Source organism: Osmerus mordax, chromosome 5 (assembly GCF_038355195.1).
Source record: "Osmerus mordax isolate fOsmMor3 chromosome 5, fOsmMor3.pri, whole genome shotgun sequence".
Classification (NCBI taxonomy): domain Eukaryota; kingdom Metazoa; phylum Chordata; class Actinopteri; order Osmeriformes; family Osmeridae; genus Osmerus; species Osmerus mordax.
The window spans coordinates 15,631,193-15,649,382 of NC_090054.1; the positions used below are offsets into that span (position 1 = coordinate 15,631,193).

The 18,190-nt window shown below is 45.3% G+C and overlaps 1 protein-coding gene across 1 annotated transcript in view; it reads right to left on the reverse strand.

The window, feature by feature from the left end:
- The window catches only part of LOC136943464 (serine/threonine-protein kinase 32C-like), a 41,983-nt gene that overhangs the window by 3,694 nt on the left and 20,099 nt on the right, over nucleotides 1–18,190 (reverse strand). The window contains exons 3-11 of the mRNA XM_067236797.1: nucleotides 14,014–14,165; nucleotides 7,425–7,598; nucleotides 4,048–4,085; nucleotides 3,493–3,582; nucleotides 3,265–3,368; nucleotides 3,051–3,167; nucleotides 1,977–2,102; nucleotides 1,102–1,230; nucleotides 220–287 (exon numbers count right to left, since the gene is read on the reverse strand). Coding sequence (XP_067092898.1) covers nucleotides 220–287; nucleotides 1,102–1,230; nucleotides 1,977–2,102; nucleotides 3,051–3,167; nucleotides 3,265–3,368; nucleotides 3,493–3,582; nucleotides 4,048–4,085; nucleotides 7,425–7,598; nucleotides 14,014–14,165 — 998 coding nt within the window. The remainder of the gene's footprint in view (nucleotides 1–219; nucleotides 288–1,101; nucleotides 1,231–1,976; nucleotides 2,103–3,050; nucleotides 3,168–3,264; nucleotides 3,369–3,492; nucleotides 3,583–4,047; nucleotides 4,086–7,424; nucleotides 7,599–14,013; nucleotides 14,166–18,190) is intronic.

Here is an 18,190-nt window from a genome sequence, read left to right on the forward strand (position 1 = left end):
ATGGTCATTGGCTTCAGACATTTAGTATTTTACTACTAGAACTCCCTTCAAATGACATCAGGCAACAATAAGACTCGGGCCACCGTCGCAAACAATCTCATTAGATCTAATGAAGCATTTGGTTTCTGAGGTTATGGGTTATAGAAATGTAGAACGACATAAGATGTTTTTGTTCCTTGTTCCTCTCGGTTTTGTCACGGCTGATGGGGGGGCTCTTACTTCTCACGGTTGAAGATCATGAACTCTTGCTGCACCACTTCAAGGCACTCCTGTAGATACTCGTTCTCCTGTGGAGAGGAGGTGGGGGAGAGTCATCATTACGCCGACAATCACCACAGATCAATCATCACCTCAGTCACTCGACAACATGACCTGACGCGTGAAAAATGGCCCTGTGTTACCCCCTTTGAAATCACGTCTCTGATTTGTTTGTGTGCTTTTCCTTCAAATTGGATGTTTGGCGTGGGACGAAAATAGAACCTCATATTTCCAAAAGCACTTGGGGGCATGACAACACTACTGAAGGCTTCATAATTTAATCATCTAGGTAATAACCCAGTCTCCCCACTCCAAACATACACACACACACACTCACTCACACACTCACACACATTTCAAGCCTGGAGAAGTGCACCAGCTATTGTTAGAGATACAAGCCTTACCCTCTCATATCACAGAGAGATCCGATCTCGATAACACAGGAAAGGTCGACTTTAATAACCAGGAGATGATAATGATTGGCTTGATGAAAACTTGTCAGATCTCATAAATATTGATGGGTTGTCTGAAACCCATGGTAAATAAAGTTGCAATCAGGGATAATAAGATGGGTTTTGACAAGGAATCTCAGTAGCAAAGTGGATGTGTGCTAGGTGCAGGGAATGGTGCTAGGAGGGATGGGAATCTCAGCAGAGGAACAGAGTGTGCTGTACTGGGTGCAGCATGTGCTCTGTGTTGAACAGTAAACACACACACAAATCTCAAATAGTCAGAAAAGACCAGAGCCTGTCAAGTTGTCATAAACGCCCCTCATTGGTAACGGTGCTTGACCAATAAGGGTGGCTGACTGACAGGGACCCCTAGAGGTGCTGGGACACTCACAGACTGGGAATCCTTGCTGTTGTCTCTGGACCTGTTCTTGGCCAGTCTCTTCTTCTTCTTGTGGAGCGGCCGAGACTCCAGGATCATCTCCTCCAGCTCGAAGGTGGGGTCGCAGTGAAGACGACCCTTCTGCAGTAGCCAGAGGCACACACGGTGACGTTTGAGGGGCAGGCATGCCGAATTAGGCACACACACACATGTGCATGCACGCATCCAGGCACACACACACCCCAAATCAACATTTTTCTTTTCGTTAATCTACATGCACTACGTGGTGCTTTTCCCTTCCTCGACATACAACACACTTACCTGCACATATGAGCAAACGTAACATTATATATATTATACTGTACCTTAAGTAACCCACAGATTTCAGCTTTTGATTAAGTTAATTGGCATAGTCAGTCCATAGGATGTTTGTCTGTGTTTGGTCATGTATGTCTGATGTGACCAATAGTAACCCTCTCTCCCTCTTTCTCTCTCTCTCTCATTCAGCCTTATTAATCGGATCACTATCCTGCACTAGACACCACTGCCCTGTCAGAACTGTCCACACACACACACACAAACACACACACCAAGGAAGGTGATAAAAGTATTTTAGCTTACTGCTAGACATGTTGTCTGTTGTAATGCAAACTTGTCTATAGTATGTCACCTTCTACCACTCAGTGTGGCTCCAATCCTGATGTGTTTTCTGTAGCTTACGCTCCCATTCCCTGTCTCTCCTGTATCCCCCTGCCGCTGCCCACACCCGCTCTGCTGGGTTCTGCTTAGCATAACTGGGTGTTATTGAGTCGGCAGTGCACATAAACTATGTTATATGGCTTTATGTGTGTGCGTGCGTGAATGTGTTCTAGATGGTTCCCACTCACGTTGGGGACAAAGCCAGCATCCATCTTCTTCTCGTACACGGCATCCCAGTTGATGTCAGCGAGGTAGGGAGCTGTCTGCATGTGGGACAGGCTGGAGAAACGGTGCTCGGGGTTCACCGTCAGCAACTAAGACACACACGCACACATTACAAAAACAGCCAATGTCACTTTTCCAGAATGAATGTCACCTACACCTACCTATGCCTTCCAGACCATACTCGTGACAACAACACAAGCGCGACATTAGAAGAAAAAAATGCGGTGTTCCGCCTAAAAGTATATTTTTTATCTCCCCCATATTTAAATGAACAAAAGTGAAAAAGAAAGATCAAACAATTTTGAGCACTTAGAACACAACAGTAAATCGTCTAGGCATGTTCACCAATAGGGGGCCCTCTTATGTCAGTCAAGGGAGAAATAGGATCCAAAAATCGAAACCCTCCACTGATTAGAAGGGATAAAATCAAGACCAAGATCATTTGTCAGAGGGTGAAACTCAATCTATTTGAGCGGCATCAATTATGATGGCTTAGTAATAGAGTAACAGCTGTTTGCTGTTCACCTTGGGACAGCTTAACACTATGCGATGTGCTGGGATGTGGTTCTGTTGTCATGGAAACCATCTCTCCCCCCCCCCCACCACCAAAAAAATGTCTGAAGCTGACTCATTCGTCTCCCCGGAGGCCTGGTTTGGTCTGTCTCTGTGGAGTTCAGGCATAGTTAATCGATTCGCAACAGAGCGGAATGGACCGATGCCATCACTCTGGAGCACCTTCTGACAAGTCACACACAATCGCACACATGGGCACAGAGATACAAACTGGCACACGCACACAGACACAAACACGCACACACCCCGGGAAGTCTCTCAGACTCCATCTGTTTCTCCATCCTCCTCTGCCCCGGTCCTTATCCCTCTCTCTCTCCCGCTCACTCTGTCCCCCCCTCTACCCCACCCAGTTCAGCAGGTCTCTCTCTCTCATTCTTTCTGACCAGCCATTACACACCTTTTTACCTCCCAACCCCCGCCTCCTTTGCCTCTCCACCTGCCTACACCTCTCTGCACAAGCTCACCTTCCTCATGAGAGAGACCAGGTCTTTGGGCCAGGCTGGGCTGTACTGCACACTGACTGTGCTGAAGAGCTGCATCAGAGACTCCACTGAGTTACTGGCATGGATGTCGTAGGGTCTCTGAGAGAAAGACAGAGGAGAAACAGACACGGGTGAGAAAAAGGTCCCTAACAGCTTAGCTGCAGACACAACAACTCCATCTCCCAGCATGCCTTACCCATCCACGCATCACTTCGAAGACCGTAACTCCTAGTGACCACCAGTCTACCTCAAAGGCATAGCCTGTGCCTCCACTGACAAAGGACTGGAAAATCTCTGGGGCTGAGAAGAGATAAAAAAAATAAGGAAAGAATTAAGGAAAATAATCAATAAACAAGAATGAATCAATGACCCACAGTTAAAACCATTGAAAGCTTTTCAATGTTTGAGATAGATTTCATCTTACCCATATAGGGCTTGGTTCCAGCTAAGGCTGTGGCTCTCTCGCCATTCTTGATTATCGTGGCAATGTTGAAATCTGTCAGGTGGGCATGACCTGAGAGGAGAACATTTCCAAATAACAGTCAGTTCAAAAAGAAAACCAAAAATGGATGTGAACATGTGCAGTCTTTGATATATCGTATTAGCTTGAAGCGGTGGGTCTGGTTCATTTGATTTGACGTCTCCAACATCTGATTTGAAGGAGACCAGGGTGCCCCCTCGTGCGACCTTGCTATCCGACACAGATTCAGTATCTTCCGTTGCTGTGGTAATCCTTGTCAGCCTGCGGGGTCATATCTCTGTGTCCTACGTGTCACCTTGGACCCGTTGTCCTCCACCGCTCACTTCACAGCATGTCGTCTCTCTTCCTCGCGCTCCCTCTCTTCCCCCTCTCCCTCGTCCTCCTTCTCATTCCTCATCCCTGACAGACTAACACTGTGTGCGGGGATATACGGTGTACGCACAAAAGGGGGTTTGCATTTCAAACGTAAAAAGGCTTAAAGGCGGCCCTGCGCCTTACCTTGCTCATCCAACAGGATGTTGTCAGGCTTCACATCCCTGTTGGAGAGAGAGGGACAAAGAGAGACAAAGAGAGACAAAGAGAGGACCGTGAACGCTCACCAAATGCTTTGCAATCTCATAGACGTAACCAATACAAATTGTAATCCTGCGCAGGTTGTTTTCAAAAGCCTTTCCCCGCAGTATGCCCGTATCTGGGTAGCTGTATATCCATGCGTATTTGACAGCACATGTGCAAGTCTGTCAAACATCCGAGCAGGCTGAGTGCATGTGGTATCTGTGTTTGCTGTGCATACAACACAACATGCACGTGAAACAGAAGGTATTTGGATGTGTGTGTTTGTGCGTGTGTATGTACACTCCTGTCTTTCTTCACATAGCACATCCCCACCAACCTGCTTGGCCAATTAACATAACCCACACAGCTTATTTAATTATGCAGCCTGGTGTGATTGTGTGTGAATAATACACTTAGTCCACACAGCTCCATGTACTAGTATACTATATATATATATACTAGAGGAAGCTCCCAAGGGCAATGACTGCCCATGCTTCCTAATTAAGGATTATTTTCCCTGAGAGTTCATTGAAATGTATTCCGAGGTCCGTGGCTGTCACTGCAGTAGTCGAAAAGGTTCTACACCGCTACCATCCTGTAGTTGTATGTTTAAAAAAAGCTCTATTTCATGTATAAACGCTTTATTTCTGTAAATATACAGTAATGGGTAACGCCAGGAGGATACTGCGTGTCAAATGGGTTTCCTGTGTGTGGAAACGTCCAGCAGCAGAGCCTCACTGACAAGTGTGAGCTAACACATGAAAGGGACAACAGCTGAGCAAAGAGAAATCCATTTCCTGCGTCACATTCATCTCCGGTACAGAAGAAGTGAGGAGCAAGAGAAGAGAGAGAGAGGCCCTTGTTCTTTGAGGACTTTTCTTCCTTTTCTTCACTAATTTTACCTCCTCGGGCATGGTGGTAGCAGACAGTTGCTAGGAGACCCTTCTTCCCTAGTTGGTGCAACAAAATAATTGTATAGTATTCTCCTGTCAAAAACCCACGGTGTGGAACCAAATTGTAGAGCCGGAGAGGGTGAGAGATACCCAGGGACTGGATTAGAAGTCCTGCAGCAGACACAGTTGTTTCAGAAGGAGAGAGCCTGATGCTGGGGAAGACAGGGCTTAAAACACATGGGGACCGGCTTGAACAATATGACTTCATCTTTCCAATTGACTGCATTGGTGTTTAGATGAAAACATTTATCAGTCTGACAAGGACAGTAACAATTTAAACTGAACTGTTAAATGTGCAGATGGGAGTGTGTCCCTGGTTGAATTTCACAGACATGCACAGACAATGGACACTGATTCTTAGACTGCATGAACATACAGTACACTCTTTGTCTCTTCTCTCTCTCTCTCTCTCTCTCTCTCTCTCTCTCTCTCTCTCTCTCTCTCTCTCTCTCTCTCTCTCTCTTACACACACACACGCGCACACACTTGGGTTGAGTCTATTTTCACTTAAGGGAAGCAATTTGCCCAAATGAGCTTTTGGAATAAGGTTAAAACACTTTTTAGGCCATCTGTGAGTTGAGTTTGATGTCTACTGGGAGCCGGCACTTTCATTTACAGCTCAGACACTTACCACTGTGCTCAGCACATTCCCACAACAGCTCTTGACTGCAAGTCATCGCACCGTAAGGGTGATTGATATAGCAACAGTTACGGCAACACAAATATGAGGACTAGGCCCAAATAGGCAAAACTGTACAAACACAAGTGGAATACCCAGGTGCACGGATACTCTACTATTGAGCACATAACAAAGCTCTAAACATGGGAGTCAGGGAGGCTGTGCGGTAAGGGAGTCGGGCTAGTAATCTGAAGGTTACCGGTTCGATTCCCGGCTGTGCCAAATGACGTTGTGTCCTTGGGCAAGGCACTTCACCCTACTTGTCTCAGGGGGAATGTCCCTGTACTTACTGTAAGTCGCTCTGGATAAGAGCGTCTGCTAAATGACTAAATGTAAATGTAAACATACACAGCCCTATTCATTCCCGAGTCAGATAAACGTCAGTACAACCCCCATCTAGAGCAAGCTCAGCTAACAAACCACACAGACTACATTTACAGTGCAGCCACAGTGCCAAGCCACCATAATAGCGTATTCAGCTTTGTGGCTCTGCTTCAGGGACCTCAAGTATTAGATTCAACATCAAACTGCCAGCCCAGGGTCCTGTACTGTGCTGTTAGCCTCCAGTCGCCCCGGGGCAGACCCTGTCAGCCAGGAGAGGGATGCAGGGTTCCCCATTTCCCTCTCTCTCTCTCTCTCTCTCTCTCTCTCTCTCTCTCTCGCTCCCTCTCGCTCTCTCTGCCTAGGGGAACAGGGAAGTCTGATGAGAGTAGGGTGATGATGAATCATTCACCCCACCCCTACACAGACCATCCATCTCTGGGGAGCTGGAGGAGGGTGCTCTAGCTGTTTCTGGAGCAGGGTAGGTAAAGGGGTAAACACTGAGCCAGGTGCTTGGAGTGTTAGTAAATAGGAAATAAGGCTATTGTAAGCTGCTTGTTAACATTAATATGCATTGATAAGACTAAGTACTAGCTACTTTACTTACAGTAGGCAAATGTACTGTATAGGAATCCTAATGATCTGATTTACCATTGAAAAGACACAAAACATGCACAAAACATCCTGCAAGGTGACTCCACCAGATAGCACAGATATATTCCTTTTAGTATTCAATATAAATTCTGTGTTCGGCCCTGAGAAATACAATCTGTCACAAACAACTTAGTGCCTACTGGAGTGCCTACTGGAGAAATTTGTGTTCATTTATATGCTGATTGCACATTGGCTAAGACCTTGACGACGCAAAGCACAAAACACAACCTTGAGGCATCAACTGGGAGATGTCAATGTGAACTTGAGGTTGACACATTGCCGTGTTCTTAAATGGATGATGAAAGGATGACTTCCTCTTACCCCGGTCCGTCCACAGTCTACTGATGAAGTTAGCGTTCCACGTTGAGATATTGATGGTGTAGTAGCCGGTGTAGATCGGTTAAACTCGCTCTTCAGTTATGTATACAGGCCACCCTTGCCAGCAAATTGCTAACTTTTTGTTTGTGTAGCTAGTAGTGGTTGCGCTTGATGAGTTGGAGGTGGCGGGTTCAAACCCAGGTGAGGGTAAACATCGGCCATGTGGTGAAGCAACCACGTCTGTCACAGTGGCACAAAACCTGTACTAGCTTTTGGAGCTGAAGTTTGAGCTTGATGAGTCACTGTGAGAATCCTGTACCGTGGTTCACCAAGCCACCTCAGTTACTTCCTGTATGGCTGATAACTATGGATGACTCAGTCTAGGGACTCCTTACCTGTGGATGATGTTTTGGCTCTGCAGGTAGTCCAGGGCCAGAGTCATCTCACACAGGTAGAGCTTGACTGCGTCCTCGTTGAACTGGACGTTCTGCTGCAGGTGGTAGCGCAGGTCTCCTCCCAGCAGCAGGTCCACCACCATGAACATGTCCTCCTCATCCTGGAACGAGTACCTGGAGACAGGGGCCGACGGGCTCAGTTTCCCAAACACGCACACACCTACGGTGCTTACGTCGGCTCACACACGCATGCAAGAACGCACACACACACACACACACACTTCAATCTTTTTCAGAGGAGGTGGCAGAGGACCTTGTACCACATATAGTGAATATGTACACATGAGTATAAATATTCACATTGGTGTGTGCAGTCACTGGCAGGCTTGTATGCTGAAATTAAGCACAGTGGGAGACTTTTATACACTGATCATTATCTTAATGAGTTGCCATTTGTTGGAGTGAACACGGAGGGTGATTGCCAAATTAAAGCTAGAATACAGCGTCATTGATTGATGTGTCTTAATTGAAGATGACTGGTGGATGGCTAGAGATCCTTGTCAATCAGGCTTACTAATCATGCACATCAAATTAAAACACAGCCAGTTAATGATCTAGATTGGGATTTCTTTGCCGTGCACTGCACAATTTCTCTACTGACAAGAAAAAAACTGAACATACTGGGATGCAGAATAATCCCTGCTCTATAGAAATCCAACACATCTAACTGTGAAATCCAAAATTTATTTCACAACAATCTTCCCACACAGCTTGGCTCTCAATACACAAAGCTAAATAGCTGACCCCCTTGTGAATACTTCTACCAAACTCAGGTTAATATCTCTGCTACTTGGAGATTTCTTTTTTCCATCACAGCCCTTTTATTGCAGCGTTATTATGTTTTTCCTTCATCTGAGCAGATTTCCTCATCTGATCTCTGTGTCTGTAGGCTTAGCCCCGGCAGTACTCAGGGGTCATTTTGATTGGCCCTCTCCAGTTTCTATTTCCTGCTCTCTATAAGCTAGAAAAGGAACAGGGTGTTTAGAGCAGACGGAAAAATTGTTCTATCAGGTCGAGACATTGGTTCTGCTGAGCTGAGTGACATTCACAGCACTATCTGATCTCACCGCAAAAAGAACACCCAGATCGCTGGATGAAAGGGATCTAATTGTTCAGACACGATAGCCAGACACGAAAACAGATTACCTTTTTGGTTTGTTACTGAAACACACTGATGGTGATAATATGGTCAAAGAGGTTTGCGGGCAGGATTGTGGGCAGTTCTGATGAGTAACTGACACAGCCATGTTTGACACTGACTGGAATCTTCACACTATACCGATGGTGTAACATTGCATTAACATCTACTGAGATGAGTAAAAATGGAAGCTTATTCAAAGTAAGCTAGTTCAGGCTTCACAGCAGGACCCTGCGTTTCTTCTGATCAGGGGCCAGCTGATGCAGAGGGACAGTCTGGTGGCAGCTGGTCAATATGATATGACAGGACTCCAAACTCCATTAGACCAAGCTAACAAACCTGACCTGGCCCCTACCTTGGGCCTCACTCCAAACAGGGAGGGCCAGCAGATGGCTAGGGCTGAGATCTTTGGTTGCCGTCTGCCGGTTGCTTATTGTCACCTTCTTATCACCTCCTTGTCACCCTCTGATCCTTGCTATCAGTTGATGGAGAGTCGGTGTCCTCGCTGCCGGCCAGCGCCGGTGTGATCGCAGTGTTCCGGAGTATTCCCTAGGCCCTGAGTGAGATCATTGCTGCTGTTGCTGTCACCTTCCTCCTCCCTTCCAATGTGTGACAGGTAAATGTAAGCTGTGGGTTGACAAGCGAGGCGTATGAAATCTTGGAGAATGACAGCGCTTGTCACCTTTGGAGTTACTGCCAAGGACACAAGAGAGAGAGAAAAGGTGTGTTTGTGGAAGGAGGGAGCATTTTCTCTAACCACAGCGCTGGCTGTTCGGAGAAGATTGGAATTCAAGGGATATAAGCAGTCTATTGGACATCTTAGAGAATATGAAAACATTTCTCTCTTCAAAGAGGGGCCTCAACACAGAATGACAAATTGGTGTGACAATCCTAAGTCTTAGGAAGAATGCAGAAGTGAAATTCAACATTAAGACTGCAGGTTCTTCTCTTGTGTTCTCTGGTAAACTGTCCTCAGTCAAATGCATAATGCTATTACTAAGAAGATCCGTCTTTTGAGAACGGTCAAGAGTTTGCATTGGGATCTGGCTGAAAGCCTGCTTGCCTGGCCCGGGGCTAGGGTGGTATGGTCTGCTTAGGGAATAGGCTGGGACAGTCAAAGCACAGACGAAGGTTAACAGGCTGGAAAGAGTCCGAGGAGCTGAAATAATCAGGCCATGGTGACAAATGAGGGAAACAGAGGAAGGAGAAAGAAAGAAAGAAAGAAGGGTAGAAAACATTCAGAATGAGGGAGCGGCAGAAAAAGAGATTGAGAAAGAAAGTGAGACAACATTTGAATTGTAACATTCCTTTGGCCTAGATAGTGGTATAGACAGCTCGGATTAGCCAGGCCGAGTGACTCTTGTCACATGACACCTAGATACATTCCTCTGAGGGTCCCTCTAACAATGCCATGTGAGAGCACTTTCTCTAGCCCTGCAGTATCACAGCTAGTCACACAGACACACACAGCTTGACTGTCCTGGTTTCACAAGGTGCACTTCAAAGGAACGTCCTCTAGGAAGCTGTGCACTTGAACGATCTTCTGGAAGGTTCCATAGTCCTAAGGTGTTCTGTGTCCATGAAAGAGTATCCCTGGTAGGCCTAATGGCGTACAACAAAATCTCAGCCCTCAGAGAACACATCCGGTCTAATTCCATCTGTTATAAAATGAGGGCTGGGTTGGGGGGTAAAAGTCTAATTCATCTCTCTGTCTCCTACAGCATTGTTCCATACACGTCCAGGAATCAATATTCCTAATGGAGGCTCTCTCTCTCTTTCTATCTCTCTCAAGGAAGGGATGGAGAAAGGGGAAAGAGTACGCTTGGCGGCCTAAAGTGATGACTCACTATGTTTGGTGGGCCTTAAAATCTCTTTGAAAGCATCTTTAGGCCTATCCCTCCTATAAATCAGCCGTTCCTTTGACAACAAACATCAAGGCGCTAACGCAAGCTCACTCTTCTCGCCTCACTTACCCATGGTGCCGCTGGGCTTCTTATTTGGTCATGTTTCAGCGGATCCCTGCTGTCCTTGGAGAGTATGGGTGATGGTGTTTGGGAGCGGTTTGTTGTGATGTTACGCTTAAGGCGGAACCGTGCTCCGATAATGATCTACACCGTTGAGCACAGGGGATCAATTTCACGGCTATACTCTAATGCTAGTAGCAACTCCCAACCACACTTAACTGCATGTAACACTATACGTCTATGTGGAGTAATGTGACCCCACCAATTTAGGACTACAGATTGATCCGGGTAGGAAAGAGAAGACTGAGTTTTTTCCCTGTGTGGCTGCAATAGCTTAGAAGAGGATTTGGTTGGATTTCTTGCTTTGCCACAGTTGATACTTATTTTATTTCTCCAAGGTAATCCATTTCAGTATATCAGACTCCTACACGTCATATCTGCAGCGAGTGAATGGTCGCGGCAATTACTGTGGGCTGCAAAGTTGACATGCTGCGGGTTTACAGCAGCCTTTTCCTGAGTGATGGGATTGAGTGGCTGCTTCTCCAGGTTCCCTCTAATGAATTTCCTCTCAAGCAATGGATGGAGCCTCTTCAAAGGAAGCTGCAGAATTCAGGACATCTAAATGAAAGCAAAGCCTGGCTTCAAAAACAGAGAGAGCGGGAGAGAGAATACTCACAAAGCCTATCAGACTATGCAACTCAGTGATTTGACAAACTAATCAATGCCCAAATCTGCTTCTTAGCTCCTTCTTCCACTCCCCCTCCCTTCCACTTCTCACTTTCCGTCTTTCCTGTGATTTCAGGAATCATTACTTTCCGTCGACGTCTCCTTCGGCTTGTTCGACTCTCTGTCTCTCTTTCTTTCTCTCCCCCTCACTCCTTCTCTTCTGGCATGGCATCAATGTACTCCTACAACACTTAATCAGAGCGGGCGTACTCACGGAGCCGCGTCCTCTGATGTTTACGCTGGGGAATATAGGCAGTTCCTACACTCCTCAACTGGCCCATCTCACGTCCATCAATTATGAAACGTGCTGCCTAAACTCATCGAGGCAGAATGCAGCACACTCCACTTGACATGACCATGGTTCATTGGCAACGCTCTGTTACGTTACAGGGGAATAGTGCTGTACAGCCTACATCCATACAGAACACCAATTAGAATCAAACTCATTACACAGTGTAATGGAACACCATCTGAACAGTGCGCATATTTCTCATGTCATTGTTTGATCGACCAGCTCTCTGTTGGGTTTCAAATAAAGACGTTTTAAAGACAACCATGCAATGGATACACAGGTAATGTCCATACAGTATGTTGATAGACTGAGTGCCAAGCAAGAAATGAAAACAGCTGTTCTCCGCACAGTGCAACAACAGTGAATGTCTTTGTCTCTGTCTCCTAATCTATTGGAAGACTAAAACGGAAAACTTTTCCCCTCAAACCTTTTTCCCACAGAAAAAGCATGATAGACACAGCAGGCCACCAGAAATCATCTTCAGACAGGCCTAGTAGGAACCCTGCATCACAACAGGGGGTGGGGGGAGAAATGCTTTTTGGTCAGTAATAGCTGCAGCAGCCAGGCAACACAATGAGGCTAGCATGATTGATATGCTCCAGAAAGTTATTTTAGAAACGGTTTTAGCCGTTCTCTTGTGGCTTGGCAGGGGACCAGACTGGTGGTATTACAAAACAAGCCCGGCAGCTGCTCAGGTACAGGGTCTGCGGCTTTTCTGGAAAAGTAAAGAGGACTTTGTTGAAACATACTGGCTCTTTCCATGAAGCCGCTGTCTGCTGTGTTCCCTGGAGTCGACAGACAGTAGCAGCTGTGTCTTGACAGGCCATCAACACGACGGCATCGCCAGCACTCTCCTTTTTGTCGCCCAATCTGGTCAGTTTGATGGGAATAGCGGGCAAACTGCTGTGGAAGAATGGCTTCTTCCCTTCTACCACCGTACACGCTTTGATGCTCTTTGTCATGCAGATTTGACAGCTTGCATATGATTGTTTTGTGAAAGCAGGATCCTATTGAAACAGATACCATCTGAAAATGATATTCAAAGAGTTTGTTCAAACAAACTTTCTGTGAATACTCGATGAACGAATGGAAGGTGGAGGAGACTGTTAAGACTGAAAAGTGCTGGCCTTGGGTATAGTCGTGAACAGGCCTTAGCGCTTGCTCCTCATTCGCTGTTCAGTAATGCAAAAAAGGCTGACCACTTTGCCTTCTGAAGTCTGAACTGAGAGCAGAGGAGGGGTGCGATCTGACGACAGTCATTTCCACCTTGCCTTAATGATGCTCTCTTCCATCTAGGTCTCTAATGGCGCTTTGATAGGGCATGGCTGTATGGATGCAGAACAGATAGCAGATAACTAGAACAGAACAGAACCTGGCAGAGAAATTCTCCTTCAGGGAGTTCTAATGTGAAGAATACACAGCCCTACAATAACTAGCTCACCAATGCTGCCTCAGTATGTTCTAGTTGGGAAGCTTCTCTAAGACACAAAAGACCTTCACACCCATGAAACTTTAACCGTGGAGAGCTACAGAATTTGTTTACAACTTGGATATACAGTATAACTGTGTAACACTGTACCTTGACCAGTCTATTTGGGATCAATCCAAAAAGGTGTATAAGGAGAGATGGACTTTCCCATGAATGAGGTAATACATTACTTGGAAAGGCCATCGAGTGCTATTTCTTACAAATGGCAGCCAGGTAAAATGCTTGATTGCAATATGCCATGAACATTGTGCCGCATTACTAATTACATCTGAGAAGTTCCTCTGCGCGCTGTGGGAATGGTTAAATAATGAAGGCTGGTATCCTTCACCCACCCTACAGACTAGTGGGATGTCAGAGTCATCCCAATATGCGGTAATTATCAAATATAATGAAATGAGCTCCCACTCCTGAATGAAAATCCAACATTTCTGATGGGATCATAGGAATCATAAAGTGAGATTTGACTTTAAAATGCTATTCTTATCACGTTTTCCAACCAGCCTTGGAGAAAATCCTTTGTTGTAGATTTAGCTTTTCACCCACATAAATGGGAGACATATAGATACAATCTTCTTTCATCTTTTTAGATGACGGTTTCCTACTCATTTAGAGCTAAGGAAAACAGCAGGACGTCCACTGCAGATGGTGTTTAACAAGGACTCGTCCTAGCATCAGGCTTGTGCTGAAAGCAGAGCACATCTGAAAGGCTACAATTTTAGGATGGTTGTCATCACAACACTGAAGCACTTATTGCAGACATGCCTCATGAGAGACGTTCTCTCAAACATAGAGGTGCATGGACAGTAAGTAACATCAAATGCATTCTACACATCCAAGGCACAAACTCAAGTGACAAACTCAAAACATGTCATGCAGTCAGAAAACATGTAGAGAAAGTGGGAAAAACAGGGGATAGTCACCAGAGGTTCACTAAGAAAACATGTTCAATCTCCTGTAGGATCTCAAGCTCTCTAAAGACGTTTCGGACCTCGTCTCTCTCGATGCACTGCTGCTTGTTCATGTACTTCATGGCGTACATCTTCTCTGTGTCCCTCTTCTGCACAATACACACCTGGATAGGAGACAGAACAAGGAGCGGGCGTAGCAGTTAAACAGTTTGTACTGATCCCACACAGTCATAACAAACACAATTATCACCAAAAAACGTTTGCAGTTTCAGGATTTTGAAAGTGTTTCTGATTAGCATTTTGGTTTGTTTGCAGAAACTGTGACTTGTTTTGATACCTGCAGTTCATTCTGTGGCTGAAAAGGAACAAGTGGCTAATCCAGCAACACTCAAGCGGATGGAGAAAATCATTGCGAAACAGACATCTTCAATGCTCATTATACATTCATTAAAAGTTGACGTGTGTTCAAAGGTCATAGTATTGTGGGTCCTCAGTAGGACAGGACACCTGAGGTTGGACTTGTTATATCAACATTATCATTCAGTCCCAGTCATTAGACAGATAGTATATCTGCATCTGCTACACAGGTGTGCTGATCCTGACTGACACACAATAGCTGGAAAAAAATTGAATGTCGTCTTGTTGGGCTTATTATTTAAAATAAACTGGAGCCTGAGGGAAAAGACTCACAGCACATTATCACTGAGGAAACATCCACACAACATCCACACAACAGCCACACAACAGCCACACAACACCCACACCACATCCACACCACATCCACACAACATCCACACCACATCCACACAACATCCACACCACATCCACACAACAGCCACACCACATCCACACAACATCCACACAACAGCCACACCACATCCACACAACATCCACACCACATCCACACAACAGCCACACCACATCCACACAACATCCACACAACAGCCACACCACATCCACACAACACCCACACCACATCCACACCACATCCACACAGCAGCCACACAACATCCACACAACAGCCACACAACATCCACACAAAGCCATTGAGAAACATAGTTTGCTGGCATCTGTTCAATTTCAACGTATAACATTTCATCACAATCTGTCGACGTTTAGTGGAAGACAAACAGTGGAAGTTAGGGAACTGGAGGGTAAATGCTCCAACATTAAACATAAGCATCAGCTTTATACCTGCAAAGGCTGTCAAAGTACCTTTATAATACTCCCATCTGTCTCAGCCAGGGATGTTATTGAGATGCCAAAGGCAGAGCTTTTTAGCCACACACATAAGCACACTGCAGAGCTGTAAAAGGCAGCAACCCCAGGCTGTTTCAGTGCCATGCGCTGGCCAGCAGAAGGGGTATAACTGAATTGAATTGTCCACAGTGGCTCAGGTCGGCTCATTAGAGAGAGGCAGATGGCTGTTTTACAGTGTTAGAGCAGGAATGACAGGAGGAAATCTAGACGCAATCTAATTGGCATCCTCCCTTCCCCTCCAGCTAGAGTTCAGATGAGAGCTGTCCATCCCCTCCTCCGTCTATACCTTTCCATCCTGATCACATCCCTCTTTCCCTCAGCGCCTTTGACACAATAGGCTCATTACAGTAGGACTTTTACCCCCCCTACCCCTCATATGTTGTCAAATTGAAGGAACAATGGATACTGTGTGGGTTTCACAAAGACGAAGCAATGGTAGAACTTTGGATCTCCTTTGTTTTTTATAGTTGTTTTTAATTCAGCTCTATTTCAAGGTTCTTCTATTTGACCCCTTGCTCGCTCTTGCGTGTCTGCAAGCACACACACACACACACACACACACACACACACACACAGGAGCTTTTCCATGGTAACACTGCTGCCTCTGGCCTTCCCAGGCTCCCCAGTCACCCTGGCCTGCTCAAAGACCCACTTTCTCCCACCTGCTCACAGAGGGCAGCTGCTCTGCTGCAATGCGCTTGAAGTTGGAGGGGAAAAAAGCATCTGAAAAAGAGGTGTGATAAAAAAAATTGTTTTACGTTTTATCTTTAAAACTTTTGAAGCTGTTCCATTCCTTTATGACTCCCCACCCAGCTTTAAACCATGATGTCGGACATTTATGTGATTCCAGTCTATTGCCACCTTTCAGTCTGTGGGTAGTTCCAGAACATGTAAAGTCTAGCGCATAGAAGCAAAGAAATTCTCAAATCACTGGTCACATTATCAGTCCCTTCTCACCCTCATTTCACACCTGCTGAGCAGTCCATATGACTATGTCTTTGAAACATTTTATTCATATATTCATAGAGCACATAAGTAATTCAATATACCAATTCCAAAAAGGTACCAAGAAACCAAATCCAACTATGAGGCACAGATATGAAAGTTTGTTGTTTTGTATTCATTACATAATTATTTGCATTTTAATATGGACTTTTTAGCGATTCAATGATTAGAGATTGAGAGACCCTCACTATCAAAGTCCTGGCTATGGGGCTTTAGCATTTCTGAGCGTGATTGAGTGTAATTAATTCTGAGCAGTTATCTTTAAAATGCTAATGTGCAGCGCGGTCCAAAGCATCATGGTCCCGCTGGCTAGCTTTCATTGTTAAATATTCATTATGAACACCTGCTATTCAGCTTCACTTTTGATGTTGAAATCTGAGATGGTAAAAGGTCAACCTTTCTGGAACAGGGGGAATCTTTACTTTGGGCCAGGCCTAGGTTGGTGCCAGCTCACTGACAGTGCAAACTGTCAGGGGCTGTGTAGTGTGGCGTGCTGCAGTGCCGGATGATTCCCTGGCACCATCACAGCGACTGGAAGCCTCTACATTCCAGTCTCGGTGGCAGAGATGGCGGCTGGGAGGTGAGGTGCCCGATGTTGTGACAACGTTGGCTGTAATCTCTGACCACCAGCTGCACCTCACACCTGCTTATCTCCTCCTGAAGAGCAGTCGGCTTTGGAGGTGGGTGGACAGACAAACAACACACATAAACACATATGCACACACACACAAATACCCCGACACAGATGAAACTGAATCTATCGATTCTCTCTATGAACAGTATAGGGAGGGAGGAAGATGTCTGATGTGTGAGAGATTCAAAGGGAGGGTGGATAGATGTGTACAAGTGTAGGATTGAGATGAAAAACACCTGCCATCCTTACAAAGACGTGCACATTGAAAGGACCACAAACAGTCCAAGTACAGGAATAACTCCATTATAAACATAAATCATTTTGATAAGGAAAGTTTTTCCGTGTACAAACATTATGCCATCAGTGGGAGAACACAAGAAAACTGGTAATAATGAGAAAACTAATGGAGTTTGGCAGGAGCTCAAGAGCAGTTCTCTAAAGGTCAGTTTGGCAGCTTGTCAGAAATACATTGCTGTGTTTAAACACTAACTTACCAACCATCATGTTGAATGAAGACAAATTACTCTCTCAATTTGCAACTACTGTGGTTTAAAACTTTCAAGGACCGATGAAAAGATAGTTGATGCATAAATAACAACGCAGGCCAGAGCTGAGATTCAATCAATTGCTTGTAAAGCATTGGGAAGGAGTAGAAATGATTATCCTATCCATTATCGAGGCTAATACCTCTACCTCCAAACCTTCCGCTAGCTGTCAGACGACTGGGTATCTCTCCAGTACAAATGGATATACATTTTTAATTGGACAGATTTGACAGATACAGCTACATGACAGACAATTCAAAGGAAGCATGCATGCCGAAACGAGAGTCGGTGCCAAAGCCATGACAAAGACAGGTCAAAGATTACAAAATTTGGTTTATTTGACAAAGCAATGGAGTCTGTCACTCAACAATGCTGGGGAATATTCAGAAGAGCTTGCCGACATGAATAGGTATAGTAACACAACCCCACAATGATTCATCATGCAGAATCAGAAACACTCAATAAGTGGTTCTCACAGATAAGTGGCCCGATCCCATGGATGCAGTGCAGCAAGTATTAATTTGGAATACTGGTATTTTCAAACTCAAAATATTCCCATCATGTCAAAGGTGCAAGTTGTTTCCTTACTATAATTAAGCCCAAGGGATTTTTTTACTTGGATTTAAACCAAAAGGCTATTGGCACTTTGTAAACTGGGACCCAGAACAGAAATAGAACACATTTTTGTCTCTTAGGGATGGAACAAGGTCCAACAGTCAAAATTATTTAAATATGACCAGCTCCT